The 17738-nt window shown below is 44.3% G+C and overlaps 1 protein-coding gene across 1 annotated transcript in view; it reads right to left on the reverse strand.

Moving 5' to 3' along the window:
• Positions 1-10085: 10085 nt before the first annotated feature.
• Positions 10086-17738, reverse strand: part of LOC121561484 (intestinal mucin-like protein) — a 30416-nt gene continuing 22763 nt past the window's right edge. Inside the window, exons 2-20 of the mRNA XM_045216762.1 lie at positions 16250-16536; positions 15928-16133; positions 15315-15486; positions 14967-15214; positions 14577-14760; positions 14216-14417; positions 13803-13975; positions 13586-13655; positions 13363-13484; positions 13117-13148; positions 12579-12747; positions 12307-12411; positions 12114-12154; positions 11783-11905; positions 11552-11650; positions 11328-11456; positions 11076-11115; positions 10746-10869; positions 10086-10543 (exon numbers count right to left, since the gene is read on the reverse strand). Coding sequence (XP_045072697.1) covers positions 10330-10543; positions 10746-10869; positions 11076-11115; positions 11328-11456; positions 11552-11650; positions 11783-11905; positions 12114-12154; positions 12307-12411; positions 12579-12747; positions 13117-13148; positions 13363-13484; positions 13586-13655; positions 13803-13975; positions 14216-14417; positions 14577-14760; positions 14967-15214; positions 15315-15486; positions 15928-16133; positions 16250-16536 — 2740 coding nt within the window. The 3' untranslated portion in view covers positions 10086-10329. The remainder of the gene's footprint in view (positions 10544-10745; positions 10870-11075; positions 11116-11327; positions 11457-11551; positions 11651-11782; positions 11906-12113; positions 12155-12306; positions 12412-12578; positions 12748-13116; positions 13149-13362; positions 13485-13585; positions 13656-13802; positions 13976-14215; positions 14418-14576; positions 14761-14966; positions 15215-15314; positions 15487-15927; positions 16134-16249; positions 16537-17738) is intronic.

The raw sequence follows: 17738 nt of genomic DNA on the forward strand, positions 1-17738 counted from the left end.
GTCGATGCGGAAATCGAGCGGGTGTTACGCACCAACCCTACTCCTCCAGAGTGTCCAGTGGGGTGGACTTACGTTCCGCTCGAGATTCGTGATCGTCTCATATATTGGGCTCACACGTCACCCTCCTCTGGACATCCTGGTATTGGCCGGACAGTGCACTGCCTTAGTGAAAAGTACTGGTGGCCAACATTGGCTAAGGACGTGAGGGTTTATGTCTCCTCCTGCTCGGTGTGCGCTCAGTGTAAGGCGCCTAGACACCTGCCCAGGGGGAAGTTACAACCCCTACCCGTTCCACAACGGCCGTGGTCTCACCTGTCGGTAGACTTTGTCACGGACCTTCCCCCTTCCCAGGGGAATACCACTATTCTGGTCATTGTGGATCGGTTCTCTAAGGCCTGTCATCTCATCCCAATGCCGGGTCTCCCTACTGCCCTACAGACTGCTGAGGCTTTGTTTACCCACGTCTTCGGCACTACGGGGTACCCGAGGATATAGTGTCTGATCGGGGTCCCCAATTCACCTCTAGAGTCTGGAGGGCGTTCATGGAACGCTTGGGGGTCTCGGTTAGCCTTACCTCGGGTTTCCACCCTGAGAGTAATGGGCAGGTGGAGAGAGTGAACCAGGATGTGGGTAGGTTTCTGAGATCTTATTGCCAGGACCGGCAGGAGGAGTGGTCGGGGTATATCCCCTGGGCAGAGATTGCCCAGAACTCTCTTCGCCATTCCTCTACGAATCTGACCCCTTTCCAGTGTGTGTTGGGGTATCAGCCGGTTCTGGCACCATGGCATCAGAGCCAGATCGAGGCTCCTGCGGTGGATGTGTGGTTTCGGTGCTCGGAGGAGACATGGAACGCTGCGCATGTACATCTGCAGCGGGCTATCCGTAGGCAGAAGTCGAGCGCCAATCTCCACCGCAGTGAGGGTCCAGTGTACGCACCTGGAGATCGAGTCTGGCTCTCGACTCGAAACCTGCCTCTTCGCCTGCCCTGCCGGAAGCTGGGTCGGCGGTTTGTGGGGACATTTAAAGTCCTGAGGAGATTGAACGAGGTATGTTACAGGTTACAACTGCCTAATGATTATCACATTAACCCCTCGTTCCATGTGTCTCTCCTCAGGCCAGTGGTAGCTGGTCCACTCCAGGACAGTGAGATACGGGAGACTCCTCCGCCCCCACTGGACATCAAGGGGGCTCCGGCGTACTCAGTCCGGTCCATCGTGGATTCGAGACGTCGGATGGGGGGTCTGCAGTATCTCGTGGAGTGGGAGGGGTACGGTCCGGAGGAACGGTGCTGGGTGCCTAGGAGGGACATTTTAGATCCCTCCCTCCTGACGGAGTTCCACCGGAGTCATCCCACGCGCCCTGCTCCGCGTCCTCCTGGCCGTCCCCGAGGCCGGGGTCGGCGCACGGCTGGAGCCGCGTGTCAAGTGGGGGGTACTGTCACGGATGCCGCCGAGGCTGCTCCTCCTCCTTGCTCGGGCAGGCTTCGGCGTTCGTCGGAGTACTAGCTACTACCGCTTGATGTTTTTGATGTTTGTTTTGTCATGTCTAGTTGGTACACCTGTTTCGTATTCTGTATTGATTATGTCACGTATAAGTTCACCTGTTTTATGTTTTGCCTTTGTATGTTATTGTCCGCGTGTCTTGGATATATGTGTCGGTGTTTTGCTCATCGTGTCTATTACGCATATGGTGTTTTTCCCTCCAGTGTTGGAGACGTTTATTTGTGCGTATTTAGTTTGTTAGTAAAGTCGTCTTTACTTATCCTCTGTGTCCTGCGCCTGACTTCACCACTGCATACACATCAGCTTTTGACACCCATAAGTACCACTTCCTCCCGATTGGGCCCATACCTGGCACGAACTCTGACACGAACTCGGGACCTATGCCTTGCTAGCACACGTGACAGCCCTCCTGAAGCATCTTATCCAGAGTGGGGCAAAGTACGTCCCGGGCACTTCAATCTGGCCCACAAGCCATTTTCTTAATGTATAAGATGTAATTCTATTTTTGTTGCATTTTTTGGCCTAAAAATGACTTCTTCCATGCTATACAAACAAACTGACCTACAGTCACTTGGCACTCACGCTCTCAATTCGAATCTACGTTCACTGTCTATGCTTGACAATGTTGATATGAAAAATTAGTGTGGCGAAAAAGACTCAATGTGGACTCTGAATGTTGTGTGTTCAATAAAGAATGGACACCAAATTACTTTTTCACTAAATTGGGACAGAAGGCGGTATATCTGATATGCCAAGAAAATATTGCAGTTTTAAAGGAATGCAACCTCAGTCGTAATTTTTTTAAGCAAGCATGCTAACTCTGCTAGCAATCTGTCCTCCCAGGAAAAGGCAAGCAAGGCCTCTAAAGTTGCAAGTCCAACAAAATATTTTTACCGAACAGTCTTCTACTCAAGAATCAGTAACTAAGCAAGTAACATAGTGGCACACTTGGCATTGCGCATCGTAATCTTAGGCCATGGAAACCCATTTCATGAAGCTCCCGACGAACAGCTCTTGTGCTGAAGTTGCTTCCAGAGGCAGTTTGGAACTCAGTAGTGAGTGTTGCAACCGAGGACAGATGATTTTTACGTGCTTCAGCACTCAGCACTCCGCAGTTCCGTTCTGTGAGCTTGTGTAGTCTACCAGTTTGCGGTTGAGATGTTATTGCTCCTAGACATTTCCACCTCACAATAACAGCACTTACAGTTGACCGGGGCAGCTCTAGCTGGGCAGAAATTTGACAAACTGACTTGTTGGAAAGGTGGCATCCTTTGATGGTGCCACGTTGAAAGTCATCGAGCTCTTCAGTAAGGCCATTCTACTGGCAATGTTTGTCTATGGAGATTGCATGGCTTTGTGCTCGATTTTATACACCTGTCAGCAACAGGTGTGGCTGAAATAGCCGAATCCACTAATTTGAAGGGGTGTCCACATACTTCTGTATATATAGTGTACATTCACGCAACACTCGAGTGGTTTAAGGGGAAACATTTAAATGTCTTAGAATGGCCTAGTCAAAGCCCAGACCTCAATCCAATTGAGAATCTGTGGTATGACTTAAAGATTGCTGTACACCAGCGGAACCCATCCAACTTGAAGGAGCTGGATCAGTTTTGCCTTGAAGAATGGGCAGTGGCTAGATGTGTCAAGCTTATAGAGACATACCCCAAGAGACTTGCAGCTGTAATTGCTGCAAAAGGTGGCTCTACAAAGTATTGACTTTGGGGGGGTGAATAGTTCTGCATGCTCAAGTTTTCTATTTTTATGTCTTATTTCTTGTTTGTATCACAAAAAAAATTATTTTGCATCTTCAAAGTGGTAGGCGTGTTGTGTAAATCAAATGATACAACCCCCCCAAAAAATAAATTTTAATTCCAGGTTGTAAGGCAACAAAATAGGAAAAATGCCAAGGCGGGTGAGTACTTCCCAAGCAACTGTACCTGTCTGACAGAACACAGAGGGTGTTCTTTAATGGAAGCCTCTCCAACATAATCCAGGTAGAATCAGGAATTAGGAAAATTGCAATTGGCTCAAAACAGGGCAGCACGGCTGGCCCTTGGATGTACACAGAGAGCAAACATTAATAATATGCATGTCAATCTCTCCTGGCTCAAAGTGGAGGAGAGATTGACTTCATCACTGCTTGTGTTTGTGAGAGGTGTTGACATGTTGAAAGCACCGAGCTGTCTGTTTGAACGACTGGCACACAGCTCAGACACTCATGCATACCCCACAAGACATGCCACCAGTAGTCTTTGCAGCAGCTAATGGGGATCCATAATAAATACAAATACAAATACAAATAGGCCTACTGCTGCATTGGCCTATAGCAGGGTTCTTCAATTCCGGTCCTGGAGGGCCGAGACACCTCTGTTTTTCATCATCTCCTTCTAATCAGGGGCTAATTCAGACCTGGGACACCAGGTGAGTGCAATTAACTACCAGGTAGAAATAAAAAACAGAAGTGTTTCGGCCCTCCAGGACCGGAATTGAAGAACCCTGGCCTATAGACTATCTCTGAGTTCTATGCGGTCATTTCTTTAGCCACCAATGGACCACAGTGTATCAATGTGTCCATCACAGGAGGCTGCTGAGGGGAGAACAGCTCATAATAATGTCTGGAACGGAGCAAATGGAATGGCATCAAACACCTGGAAACCGTATAATTTATGTATTTAATACCATTCCACTAATTCCGCTCCAGTCATTACCATGAGTCCATTCTCCCCAATTAGGCTGCCACCCACCTCCTGTGGTGTCCATATGGCAGAGGCTGGTGTTCTAGCCTTAGTTGAATTTCAACTTTTTGATTTTAATAATTTTTATTAAGCTTTATGGTTAACCACGTGACAATGATTTTGAAAAACGAAAACGTTATTATTGAAATTAAACTGTTCAACAAAATGTGCATATAAAAATAATCATAACTTTCACGCAGATCAGTTGAAATGGTAGGATAAATTGTAAGCTTCCCCAAACTTAAAACTCAAGAGCTGCCTATGGTCTTTATTATTACAGCCATCTAAAAGCTCCTAACCGCCAGGCCACCAGCCCTAAAAGATCCCCCCCCACAGTTCCCCAAGAGCTGCCCCTCAACCATCCATGAAAATCATAACAGCAAGGCCAACTGAATATGTTTGAGTGCATGTATGGCACTATTTACATATGTGTGTGTGTGTGTCGGTGTATGTGCACGTGTGAGCATTTGAATGAGAGTGTGTGTATATGCATGTGTACAAACACCTGCACGGCATCAGCCTCAGGCAAACAGGCATTAGCTGTAACAACACTGCACATCAGTGTCATTCAAATCAAATCAAATCAAATCAAATTTTATTGGTCACATGCGCCGAATACAACAGGTGCAGACATTACAGTGAAATGCTTACTTACAGCCCTTAACCAACAGTGCATTTATTTTAAACAAAAAAAGTAAGAATAAAACAACAACAAAAAAAGTGTTGAGAAAAAAAGAGCAGAAGTAAAATAAAGTGACAGTAGGGGAGGCTATATATACAGTAAAATAAAGTGACAGTAGGGAGGCTATATATACAGGGGGTACCGTTGCAGAGTCAATGTGCGGGGGGCACCGGCTAGTTGAGGTAGTTGAGGTAATATGTACATGTGGGTAGAGTTAAAGTGACTATGCATAAATACTTAACAGAGTAGCAGCAGCGTAAAAAGGATGGGGTGGGGGGGCAGTGCAAATAGTCCGGGTAGCCATGATTAGCTGTTCAGGAGTCTTATGGCTTGGGGGTAGAAGCTGTTGAGAAGTCTTTTGGACCTAGACTTGGCACTCCGGTACCGCTTGCCGTGCGGTAGCAGAGAGAACAGTCTATGACTAGGGTGGCTGGAGTCTTTGACAATTTTGAGGGCCTTCCTCTGACACCGCCTGGTATAGAGGTCCTGAATGGCAGGGAGCTTTGCCCCAGTGATGTACTGGGCCGTACGCACTACCCTCTGTAGTGCCTTGCGGTCAGAGGCCAAGCAGTTGCCATACCAGGCGGTGATGCAACCAGTCAGGATGCTCTCGATGGTGCAGCTGTAGAATTTTTTTGAGGATCTGAGGACCCATGCCAAATCTTTTTAGTCTCCTGAGGGGAATAGGCTTTGTCGTGCCCTCTTCACGACTGTCTTGGTGTGTTTGGACCATGATAGTTCGTTGGTGATGTGGACACCAAGGAACTTGAAGCTCGCAACCTGTTCCACTACAGCCCCGTCGATGAGAATGGGGGCGTGCTCAGTCCTCTTTTTTTTCCTGTAGTCCACAATCATCTCCTTTGTCTTGGTCACGTTGAGGGAGAGGTTGTTGTCCTGGCACCACACGGCCAGATCTCTGACCTCCTCCCTATAGGCTGTCTCATCGTTGTCGGTGATCAGGCCTACCACTGTTGTGTCGTCGGCAAACTTAATGATGGTGTTGGAGTCGTGCCTGGCCATGCAGTCATGGGTGAACAGAGAGTACAGGAGGGGACTGAGCACGCACCCCTGAGGGGCCCCGTGTTGAGGATCAGTGTGGCAGATGTGTTGTTACCTACCCTTACCACCTGGGGGCGGCCCGTCAGGAAGTCCAGGATCCAGTTGCAGAGGGAGGTGTTTAGTCCCAGGATCCTTAGCTTAGTGATGAGCTTAGAGGGCACTATGGTGTTGAATGCTGAGCTGTAGTCAATGAATAGCATTCTCACGTAGGTGTTCCTCTTGTCCAGGTGGGAAAGGGCAGTGTGGAGTGCGATAGAGATTGCATCATCTGTGGATCTGTTGGGGCGGTATGCAAATTGGAGTGGGTCTAGGGTTTCTGGGATTATGCTGTTGATGTGAGCCATGACCAGTCTTTCAAAGCACTTCATGGCTACAGACGTCAGTGCTACGGGTCGGTAGTCATTTAGGCAGGTTATCTTAGAGTTCTTGGGCACGGGGACTATGGTGGTCTGCTTGAAACATGTTGGTATTACAGACTCAGTCAGGGACATGTTGAAAATGTCAGTGAAGACACTTGCCAGTTGGTCAGCACATGCTCGGAGTACACGTCCTGGTAATCCGTCTGGCCCTGCGGCCTTGTGAATGTTGACCTGCTTAAAAGTCTTACTCACATCGGCTACGGAGAGCGTGATCACATAGTCATCCGGAACAGCTGGTGCTCTCATGCATGCTTCAGTGTTGCTTGCCTCGAAGCGAGCATAGAAGTGGTTTAGCTCGTCTGGTAGGCTTGTGTCACTGGGCAGCTCGCGGCTGTGCTTCCCTTTGTAGTCTGTAATAGTTTTCAAGCCCTGCCACATCCGACGAGCGTCAGAGCCAGTGTAGTATGATTCAATCTTAGACCTGTATTGACTCTTTGCCTGTTTGATGGTTCGTCGGAGGTCATAGCGGGATTTCTTATAAGCGTCCGGGTTAGAGTCCCGTTCCTTGAAAGCGGCAGCTCTACCCTTTAGCTCAGTGCGGATGTTTCCTGTAATCCATGGCTTCTGGTTGGGGTATGTACGTACGGTCACTGTGGGGACGACATCATCGATGCACTTATTGATGAAGCCAGTGACTGATGTGGTGTACTCCTCAATGCTGTCTGAAGAATCCCGGAACATGTTTGACTTTATTTTTTTACTTTGATCGTTGACTGTCATTCTGTCCCCCGCCCAGCAACTCCACTCCCACTTGTCTCCAATTCCACATCCCAACCCTCAGCTTCCCTAAGCACGTCCCACCTATTTCTGCTGGCCACCCTCTTCAGGGTTTAATTGGTTATCTGGTTTGAATGTACAAAACTTTTTGGGGTCATTAAATTATATTTGCAATTTGACATGTTTCCTTTACTCATGACACATTATGGAAATAAATGTTCTATCTGCATTTGTTTGGTCTTGTAGTGTACAGTGAGGGAAAAAAGTATTTGATCCCCTGCTGATTTTGTACGTTTGCCCACTGACAAAGACATGATCAGTCTATAATTTTAATGGTAGGTTTATTTGAACAGTGAGAGACAGAATAACAACAAAAAAATCCAGAAAAACGCATGTCAAAAATGTTATAAATTGATTTGCATTTTAATGAGGGAAATAAGTATTTGACCCCTCTGCAAAACATGACTTAGTACTTGGTGGCAAAACCCTTGTTGGCAACCACAGAGGTCAGACGTTTCTTGTAGTTGGCCACCAGGTTTGCACACATCTCAGGAGGGACTTTGTTCCACTCCTCTTTGCAGATCTTCTCCAAGTCCTTAAGGTATCGAGGCTGACGTTTGGCAACTCGAACCTTCAGCTCCCTCCACAGATTTTCTATGGGATTAAGGTCTGGAGACTGGCTAGGCCACTCCAGGACCTTAATGTGCTTCTTCTTGAGCCACTCCTTTGTTGCCTTGGCCGTGTGTTTTGGGTCATTGTCATGCTGGAATACCCATCCACGACCCATTTTCAATGCCCTGGCTGAGGGAAGGAGGTTCTCACCCAAGATTTGACGGTACATGGCCCCATCCATCGTCCCTTTGATGCGGTGAAGTTGTCCTGTCCCTTTAGCAGAAAAACACCCCCAAAGCATAATGTTTCCACCTCCATGTTTGACGGTGGGGATGGTGTTCTTGGGGTCATAGGCAGCATTCCTCCTCCTCCAAACACGGCGAATTGAGTTGATGCCAAAGAGCTCGTTTTTGGTCTCATCTGACCACAACACGTTCACCCAGTTCTCTTATGAATCATTCAGATGTTCATTGGAAAACTTCAGATGGCCCTGTATATGTGCTTTCTTGAGCAGGGGGACCTTGCGGGCGCTGCAGGATTTCAGTCCTTCACGGCGTAGTGTGTTACCAATTGTTTTCTTGGTGACTATGGTCCCAGCTGCCTTGAGATCATTGACAAGATCCTCCCGTGTAGTTCTGGGCTGATTCCTCACCGTTCTCATGATCATTGCAACTCCACGAGGTGAGATCTTGCATGGAGCCCCAGGCCGAGGGAGATTGACAGTTATTTTGTGTTTCTTCCATTTGCGAATAATCACACCAACTGTTGTCACCTTCTCACCAAGCTGCTTGGCGATGGTCTTGTAGCCCATTCCAGCCTTGTGTAGGTCTACAATCTTGTCCCTGACATCCTTGGAGAGCTCGTTGGTCTTGGCCATGGTGGAGAGTTTGGAATTTGATTGATTGATTGCTTCTGTGGACAGGTGTCTATTATACAGGTAACAAGCTGAGATTAGGAGCACTCCCTTTAAGAGTGTGCTCCTAATCTCAGCTCGTTACCTGTATAAAAGACACCTGGGAGCCAGAAATATTTCTGATTGAGAGGTGGTCAAATACTTATTTCCCTCATTAAAGTGCAAATCAATTTATAACATTTTTTACATGCGTTCTTCTGGATTTTTTTGTTGTTATTCTGTCTCTCACTGTTCAAATAAACCTACCATTAAAATCATAGACTGATCATTTCTTTGTCAGTGGGCAAACGTACAAAATCAGCAGGGGATCAAATACTTTTTCCCTCACTGTATATCTCAACCTACTGGTTTGTTTGCCGTGCCATTTTTGGACTTTAAAATTATTTAAATATACCCTTTGATTTTTGAAGAATGTAACTTAAAAATGACTCATGAGTTTAGTTCAACTGTCGTACCCCATCAGAACCCAAAATATAAGCTTGTTTTACTTCTTTGTTTGTAAACAATGTAATTGTAAACAACCACTGTATAGACTAAACATGATTAAGGCCAACATACAATGGAAGATCTGTGTTACAGCGCAATTGACATATAAAGGCAATTTTCGATTGAGCTGACATATGCAGCGTTTACCATTAATGTTGTCTCCGCAATCACTGGAACATTGCCTTTAAAACGTGCATACAGTGGGCAAAACGTGATCGGACTGAATCCTTAAACTATCATTTTGATCTCAAGGATGGTCGGCCCCTATATCAATAACTCTGTTTGTGAATTTGAGAGTGGTTATATTTCTCCAGCCCCAGAGGAAGGGTGTCCACTTTGTTTTTGTTTGAACTGCAGATTGACCCTTTAAACCCCACCATGTTGTCATTGACAGGAATGTCACTACCATATTCTAGCTACATATTTTCTTATACCTTATTAATTTGTGGCTTACTGCTTGTTTTGTTGCATCAATATACTAACCTAAAGTATTGTGAAAAATGTATATCCTGATGGGAGTGGATGACAATGCCCCCATCCACAGGGCACAAGTGTTTCCTGAATGGTTTGATGAGCATAAAAATGATGTAAACCATATGCCATGTCCGTCTCAGTCACCAGATCTCAACCCAATTGAACACTTATGGGAGATTCTGGAGCAGCGCCTGAGACAGCAATTTCCACCACCATCAACAAAACACCAAATGATGAAATTTCACTTGGAAGAATGGTGTCGCATCCCTCCAGTAGAGTTTCCGACACTTTGAGAATCTATGCCAAGGTGCATTCAAGCTCTTCTGGCGGCTCGTGGTGGCCCAACGCCATATTAAGACACTTTCCATTATTTTGGAAGTTAAACCTCCAAGTAGCATAATGTTACTGTTATAGTGATCACTGTGAATAGCTTGAAGAAATGTGAGAAATGCTCAAAAAGCAAAAGGAACATGCAGAAGCACATGATGTTGCTGTTGTTTATTAATCACTACAAATAAGAAAAGAGATTCTCCACTACATTTATCATAGAAAATACATTCATTCTACAATGAAGGTATAAGAACATAATATTAAGTGCTACCGATTGTAGAAATACACTGGCATGACAGATTTAAATAAAAGTTAACAAGAAAACAAATTTGGACTAAAACATTCGATGTCATGAGGATAATTCTGATGTCAATGTGCATGTTGTCTCCCTAGACGTTTAGCGCCTTCTCCTGCGCTGTCTGGTCATCCCAGGGGCGGCAGTTGTGCCTGCATCACAGTCTGTGACATGACATCCGCACGACTCAACGTGGATGTAGGAGTGCTTGACCTTTGACCCATCAGGGCAGATCAGATCCACCTCTTTCTGGCTAGTGGTCGCCTCTTGGCAGCAGGAGCAGTAGTGCATCATGGTGTTGGCCTCTGCTGAGTACCTGCACATTCACATAAACATAAGACAAGTTGAAAAGAGGGCTTGAATTTCCTGGGTTGTCTTGACAAGACGAGCACAGGAGCAGTAAATAAGTCAAATAAGCTCCTAGTTCATAAAGGGCACAACATATGGTGAATAAGTGATCACTGACTGGGGCCTGCATGACATTGACTAGTGCTGCATTCAGCATCTGTAGTACTTACATGGAAGAGGTTCCACAGTTTCCTGAGCAGGAATTGATCTCCACAGGCTCAGCGGTCACACAGCCACTGATGACGATGCTAGTGGTGGTGTACTTCATCTCACAGACATTGCTGCGTTCTGTGCCTGGTCAGGGAAGATGCATCAAGAGTTATTGTTTGATACATTGTTACATAGCTTAAGCAGAAACAGACAATATATACATTTTTGGCCAGCATGTAGGCACAATGTTTCCTGTTGGTCTTATTTTATTGTTTAGGTGACATAGCATGCTATTATTAACCAGTAGATAGGTGGTTATTAGGAATGCTTTGGCTGGACGTGTTACTTACAGGTCTTGCAGCATCCATTTGCATCTGTCTTTTCTGTGCCCTGGGGTGAAAAATAGGATAAATTATTTATAAGTGGCAGATTGTATACATTATGTGAGCTCCCTTCCATTCTAAATGTTACTGAAACCTCTATCGCTATGACCCTAGAGTGCTAGGAATGATAGTAACATTCTAAGTGAGAATGGAAAACAGTGTAACTGCAGTGTAAATTGATTGTCCCCACGATGGAGGTGAGATAGGACAGAAACTCACTGGGACACAGTTCTCTGGGCTGAATGCAGGGCACACAGTCTTCACCTCCCTTGGTATATATTGGCCATCAGTTTTCTCACATGTGTACTTCACACATTTGTCACCAGGTGGTGACCATGTTTGGTTCACCTGTCGCACAAGGAAGAGATTATGAAGAATTATGATGGAGTTTCAGATCATGCAGACAGATTATACATCCTCATACACACTCTTGTTGTACTCACCTGAATAGTGTGTTTGGTGTTATCTGGCATATTAACCACACAGCTTGTCTGTACACACTTCCCACAACACTGACCAGGTATGGCCTGATACTGGAAGCCCTAAGACAAGGATGGTGAGCCATCATTGAATCATTGTTCACTTATTTTATAAACATGCGGTAGCCTGTTTATAAAGTGTTTTTATAAATATGTAAATGCATTTATCATCTTTGTTAAGAGAGTCATGACTACCTGTGAACATGTAGTGTCGCAGGAGATATTTGTGCACACAATGTTGTTGAGCTTGGTACTAGGATCCATAATCGAGCTGCAGGTGCAATTCTCGCATGTTCCTTTAGGAACTTGAGCACCAGGCTGGAGTGAAAGAGAGAGACAAAAGTTATCATCCACTATAACAGACTGTTTGAATGGAGGAGGGTCAGAGTGCAAAGGGAGCAGTTCTATAGTAGAATGTGACCAATTATGAGGGCAGGAAACACAATACAGCTTATCTCAAGCTATTTGTGTGTGTATCTTTCAGAAGCTTGTTGAATTTAATTTCTTTGAAATGATTTATTCTTACCTGGTACTCAATGTTATTGTAGACACATACACCCTTAGGAACTAAACAGACACACATTGAGAATAAATCAGTCAGTGATACCAGTGATTCATGTCATAGTTAATACAAACGTAATTCAAAACCAGTGATACCTGGGAATTACAAAGTCAATGAACTAACTAAACCACTGATTAAGCAAATCAAGGGGACTTACCACAGGTATACTCTGGACAGCAGCTTGAGATGGACGTGCTTATAATTGCCTCCCACCCTGGCTGGCAGTCCATCATGATTTTGGGGCAAAGCAGTGCATCACACTCTGTTACAGAGGTAACCAATGAGAAGTGATTAAAAGACAAGCTGATAGAGGGTCAAATAACCCCCCTATGACCCTACAGAACACTTCAGACAATATTGGTCTAGTACTGTATGAGTAAGAGTTGGCTTTCTAATGATTCACTGAAGGGTCACTGTTCCATCACTCACCACATGTATATTTCTGGCAGCAGCCTTCTGTCTTGTTCACCAGTCTGTATCCAGTCTCATTGCAGATGGGTATGGCTGGTGTGGGGCAAGTGATAGGCTGGCACTGGACAACCATAGAGTCCTTGTCACAGGTGCACTGCTGGCAAACACTCTCCCATGTATCACCAGGCTTAAGAGAAAAACAGGGTCATGTCAGGTCAACACATGAAAAGAAAAGACTCCATCTTTATGAAAACTCAAAACAGACAGATGAGTAACTCAAATGTTGTTGTTCTGCAATGAACTGGATTTAACCATGGCAGTTCATATGCACCATCATTAGGTGATACGAAATGGGTTGGAGGTGGTTATTCAGATATTAAAAGTTTTCTTCTAGTCAGTTCACTGGAAGGAATAAAGAGTCCAAGACCTTTACAATGTCAATGAAAAGTATTCATCCTAAGTATGTGAGTTCCCTTGACTCATGTGATATGCATCTCATGATATGTCTATGTGAGAATGAATATCTGGAGAATATTTAGATGGAGGAAATTCTTACCATTTTGGGGTTGCCATCAGGTCCAGTGCAGCCTGAGGAATGAATACAGGGTGTGTTTAAAATGTTTGTCTCACATAGTTGGGGTCTTGTTCTTCACACCTCCACATCAACACATTTTGTTAACCGTTCCATCACAAATAAAGCCAGTAAACCATGATTCATGCTTAATTCAAGGTTTCAAAGTACAGAAAGGTCTAATTATCATATTGACAGCTACCTGCAAAATGAACCATAACCCATTCTTACCACAGGAGACCACACAAGTATCAGAGTAGGTGCTGAACAAGACGGTTCCAGATGGACAGAAGCAACCCTCCTTCGTCTTATTGGTCATTTGGGTTTGATTGTTCAAATACTTCTCATTATATCTGCATACAAAAATAGTTTGGGATTATGCAGGAGATCATTTATTTAAAAGAAGGCTCATATGAAGGAAATTCATATGACATCCAATCAGAATATAGCTTACCTGGTATTACATGTTGGTTCAACTGCTGGACCACATGGCATGTACACCTTAGTGTCTGGGCATGTTTGCTCTGCAGGACAAAAATAATAGGTCACAGTTATGCTAAACAACAGCAGAAAAACAACAACAACACAGTAGCTGCTTATGACATCTGCTAATGTTACACATTAGTCAATTAATTTGTGGCATGACATCTATGCTTGCATTCATAGCTCACCACATTCTCCATCGGTGGACTTCCTCCAGTCAATGCAGATCCCTTTATTTGCACATTCAGATGCATACGCCTCCAGACTAGAGCATCTAGAATTAGCATTGTTGCAGACATCTGATCTACAGGCCTGAACAAAGGCGTCAGGAGAAACCGCTTTATGGCATGCCTCAAAGACCCTTTGACAGAAAATAACATAGAGAGTGATTTAAAGAAATGCATGGAGTGCAACCTTTAACTAGAAATGCCAATGGAACGGTACCTGTATTATGATAAAAACAGGTGCAAATACAAGCAAATTAACAGTACAGATAATGTACATTACAATTGATAAAACACATTAGGAAGTTAATTATCATTTAGGCATTCCTATTGTGTGCTTGTTCCCTTTTTCAAAAATAGTTTGATATGTTCCTTACATGCTGTTCATGATTTCACAAATGGCTGTCTTGCAGGGGGTAGGGGACGTGCTTGGGGTTGCCGGGGTGGTAGAGGGTGGTGCTGTTGGAGGAGTTGGACAGTCCTGGTTTGGAACCAGCCACTGGCTAGCTGCGACTGAGCAACTCTGTATCTGACCATTAGGTGACTGGCAGTCATTCTTCTGGGAATTATCACAGGTACCTTGAAAAATATGGACATTAAGTAGGGTAAACCCTAGTTAGCAAGGCCAGGTCATATATTCCTTGTTGTATGCAATGTCTATAGGGTGGTCTAGATAGGAGCATCTACTGAAGGTTTGAAACTGCGAAATGTATATTGACCCTCTTTAATAATACTCACCACACTGGCCCTCTGTGCTGCTTTGGAAGAGGGAGTAAGGAAGGTTGATGCTAAATGATGACCCCTTGTAAGACACCTGAACCTTAAGATCAGGGATCTCCAGCATGACCTCCACACCTGTACTTGTTAGAGCAATGTCACCCATTCTGTAAGCTGGGTAGATTCGTTTACTGTTGACATATACCTGCATTTGTGTAGAAATGAATACACATTTAGATGGTTGAGTCATGTGTTATCTTGAAAGCAGGAACATGACAATGTTGACACCATTATTGGTTTTAATTTAAAGTCATGAGATTTCAATAAAGCATGATAACGCAGTAGCATACATAAAACAATTATGGATATTAAATAATACAAGCAATGAAAATTATATTTTAAAATAGTTACCACATTTTCTGTTGTTTCACCAGATCTCTGCTGGGTAAGAATCCCTTCATAGGATTTGTAATGAATGATAAGGGACTGAGGACAGAATCCACTGTCAGCGTTTCCACAGTAGTGGTTATCAACAATAATGGTAAGGTTGTATTTTAAGTTGATTTCTTTCATTAAGGTGTATGAGCAGTTCTCCTGGAAATTGTAATATACTCCATCAAATGTAATATAGTGAGATCCACCCCATCCACTGCATACACCTGCAACATGATAAAATATGAGTTGATAATAATCTAAGCTATTGACAGAGGACATTGAAAACTCAAAAGTTGGGGTTTTAGATTGTATGTTGTCACTTACATTCACATTCATATGTGAAGCAGCATCCAGCTGAATCATAGACCTTGACAGGTGGACGGCCATTCTCACACTGTAGTGGCTCCACTGGCTTGCATTTTACTGGTAGCTGGACAACAATGCCGTCCTGGCAAATTGCTGTGGTACAGCTATTCAGCTGCCAAGATTCTCCATTCTGCCATTGATTTGATAAGGGAAAGAAATTACTCAAACATGCACACGGAGGGTAGAACATACTCTACGTCGGGGCTTGGACTCTACAAGGTGTGGAACGCTTTCCACAGGGATGCTGGCCCATTTTGACTACAGTGCTTCCCACAGTTGTGTCAAGCTGGCTGAATGTCCTTTGGGTGGTGGACCATTCTTGATATATACAGGAAACGGTTTAGCGTGAAAAACCCAGCAGCGTTGCAGTTCTTGACACCAACTGTTGTGCCTGGCACCTACTACCATACCCCGTTCAAATGCACTTCAATTTTTTGTCTTGCGCATTCAACCTCTGAATGTACACATACAAAATCCATGTCTCAAGCTTTACACCAACAAGAGCTATATACCCATTCACCCATTGTATTATTACCAACAACAAATAAAATGATTTTTAGGGAAAAATTACCTTTCTTGGTGGCTGAATGCTAGTGCAGTCTGGGGTGGATTGAGTTGTTGGTGGTGTGGTCGTGGTGTCTTCTGACGTTGTGGGGGATACAGTGGAGGGTGTAGAGGAAGGACATGGATTTGATTCCACTTCAACTCGGCACGTTGCTTTGCAGTAAGCGGTGAAGCACCACCCTGAACCATCGGTCACATTATACACTAGGTTCCCTGATTGTTGAGAAAGGCAAGCGTTAGAACATTTCAGTTTGCAAATGAAAGTTCATTAAAAGATTAGTGAAATGTCATTTATTTTGATTGTCTGAATAACATTTATAACATATTACCTGGTAGATACTGTGTCCCATTAACATTGCAAATGCACTGGCTGGTGGTGACTACTTGTGATGTAGGTGTAATAATCACTTGTGGTGAAGTTGAAGGATTTCTTGTTGTTTCTAATATGCCTGTGATGACAACTGGCTCTGTTGTTTCTGTACTTGTTGTTGAAGGCTGTGATGTTGAAGTTGAAGTCACAATTATAGCAGTTGTAGAAGATGTAATTGAGCCAGTGGTGACTACTTTAGGTGGCCTTGTGGATGTAGATGGAATTGTCTCATTTGTGGTTTCTTCAATTGTTGTAGTTCCACCTGTGGTAGGTGTAGTTACCTCTGCAGTTGTTGTGGGTGCAATTGTAGTTGTTGTTAAAGTAGTAGGTTTGGAAGTTATGACAACTGGCCCTGTTGTTTCTTCAGCTGTTGTTGTGGGTTGTGATGTTGAGGTAGAGGTTTCAACAATTACAGTGGTGGAAGTGGTTGTTGGGCCGGTGGTGACTACTTTAGGTGGCTTTGTTGATGTAGATGGAATTGTCTCAGTTGTGGTTTGTTCAATTGTTGTAGTTACACCTGTTGTAGGTGTAGTTACTTCTGCAGTTGTTGTGGGTGCAATTGTAGTTGTTGTTAAAGTAGTGGGTTTGGATGTTATGACAACTGGCCCTGTTGTTTCTTCACCTGTTGTTGTGGGCTGTGATGTTGAGGTAGAGGTTTCAACAATTACAGTGGTGGAAGTTGTTGTTGGGCCGGTGGTGACTACTTTAGGTGGCTTTGTTGATGTAGATGGAATTGTCTCAGTTGTGGTTTGTTCAATTGCTGTAGTTCCACCTGTTGTAGGTGTAGTTACCTCTGCAGTTGTTGTGGGTGCAATTGTAGTTGTTGTTAAAGTAGTGGGTTTGGAAGTTATGACAACTGGCCCTGTTGTTTCTTCAGCTGTTGTTGTGGGCTGTGATGTTGAGGTAGAGGTTTCAACAATTAAAGTGGTGGAAGTAGTTGTTGGGCCGGTGGTGACTTCTTTAGGTGGCTTTGTTGATGTAGATGGAATTGTCTCAGTTGTGGTTCCTTCAATGGGGGTTGTTCCACCAGTGGTAGGTGTAGTTACCTCTGCAGTTGTTGTGGGTGCAATTGTAGTTGTTGTTAAAGTAGTGGGTTTGGAAGTTATGACAACTGGCCCTGTTGTTTCTTCACCTGTTGTTGTGGGCTGTGATGTTGAGGTAGAGGTTTCAACAATTACAGTGGTGGAAGTGGTTGTTGGGCCGGTGGTGACTACTTTAGGTGGCTTTGTTGATGTGGATGGAATTGTCTCAGTTGTGGTTTCTTCAATTGTGGTTGTTCCACCAGTTGTAGGTGTAGTTACCTCTGCAGTTGTTGTGGGTGCAATTGTAGTTGTTGTTAATGTAGTGGGTTTGGAAGTTATGACAACTGGCCCTGTTGTTTCTTCACCTGTTGTTGTGGGCTGTGATGTTGAGGTAGAGGTTTCAACAATTACAGTGGTGGAAGTGGT

The sequence above is a fragment of the Coregonus clupeaformis genome, unplaced genomic scaffold (genome assembly GCF_020615455.1).
Source record: "Coregonus clupeaformis isolate EN_2021a unplaced genomic scaffold, ASM2061545v1 scaf0792, whole genome shotgun sequence".
In the NCBI taxonomy this organism is placed as follows: Eukaryota; Metazoa; Chordata; class Actinopteri; order Salmoniformes; family Salmonidae; genus Coregonus; species Coregonus clupeaformis.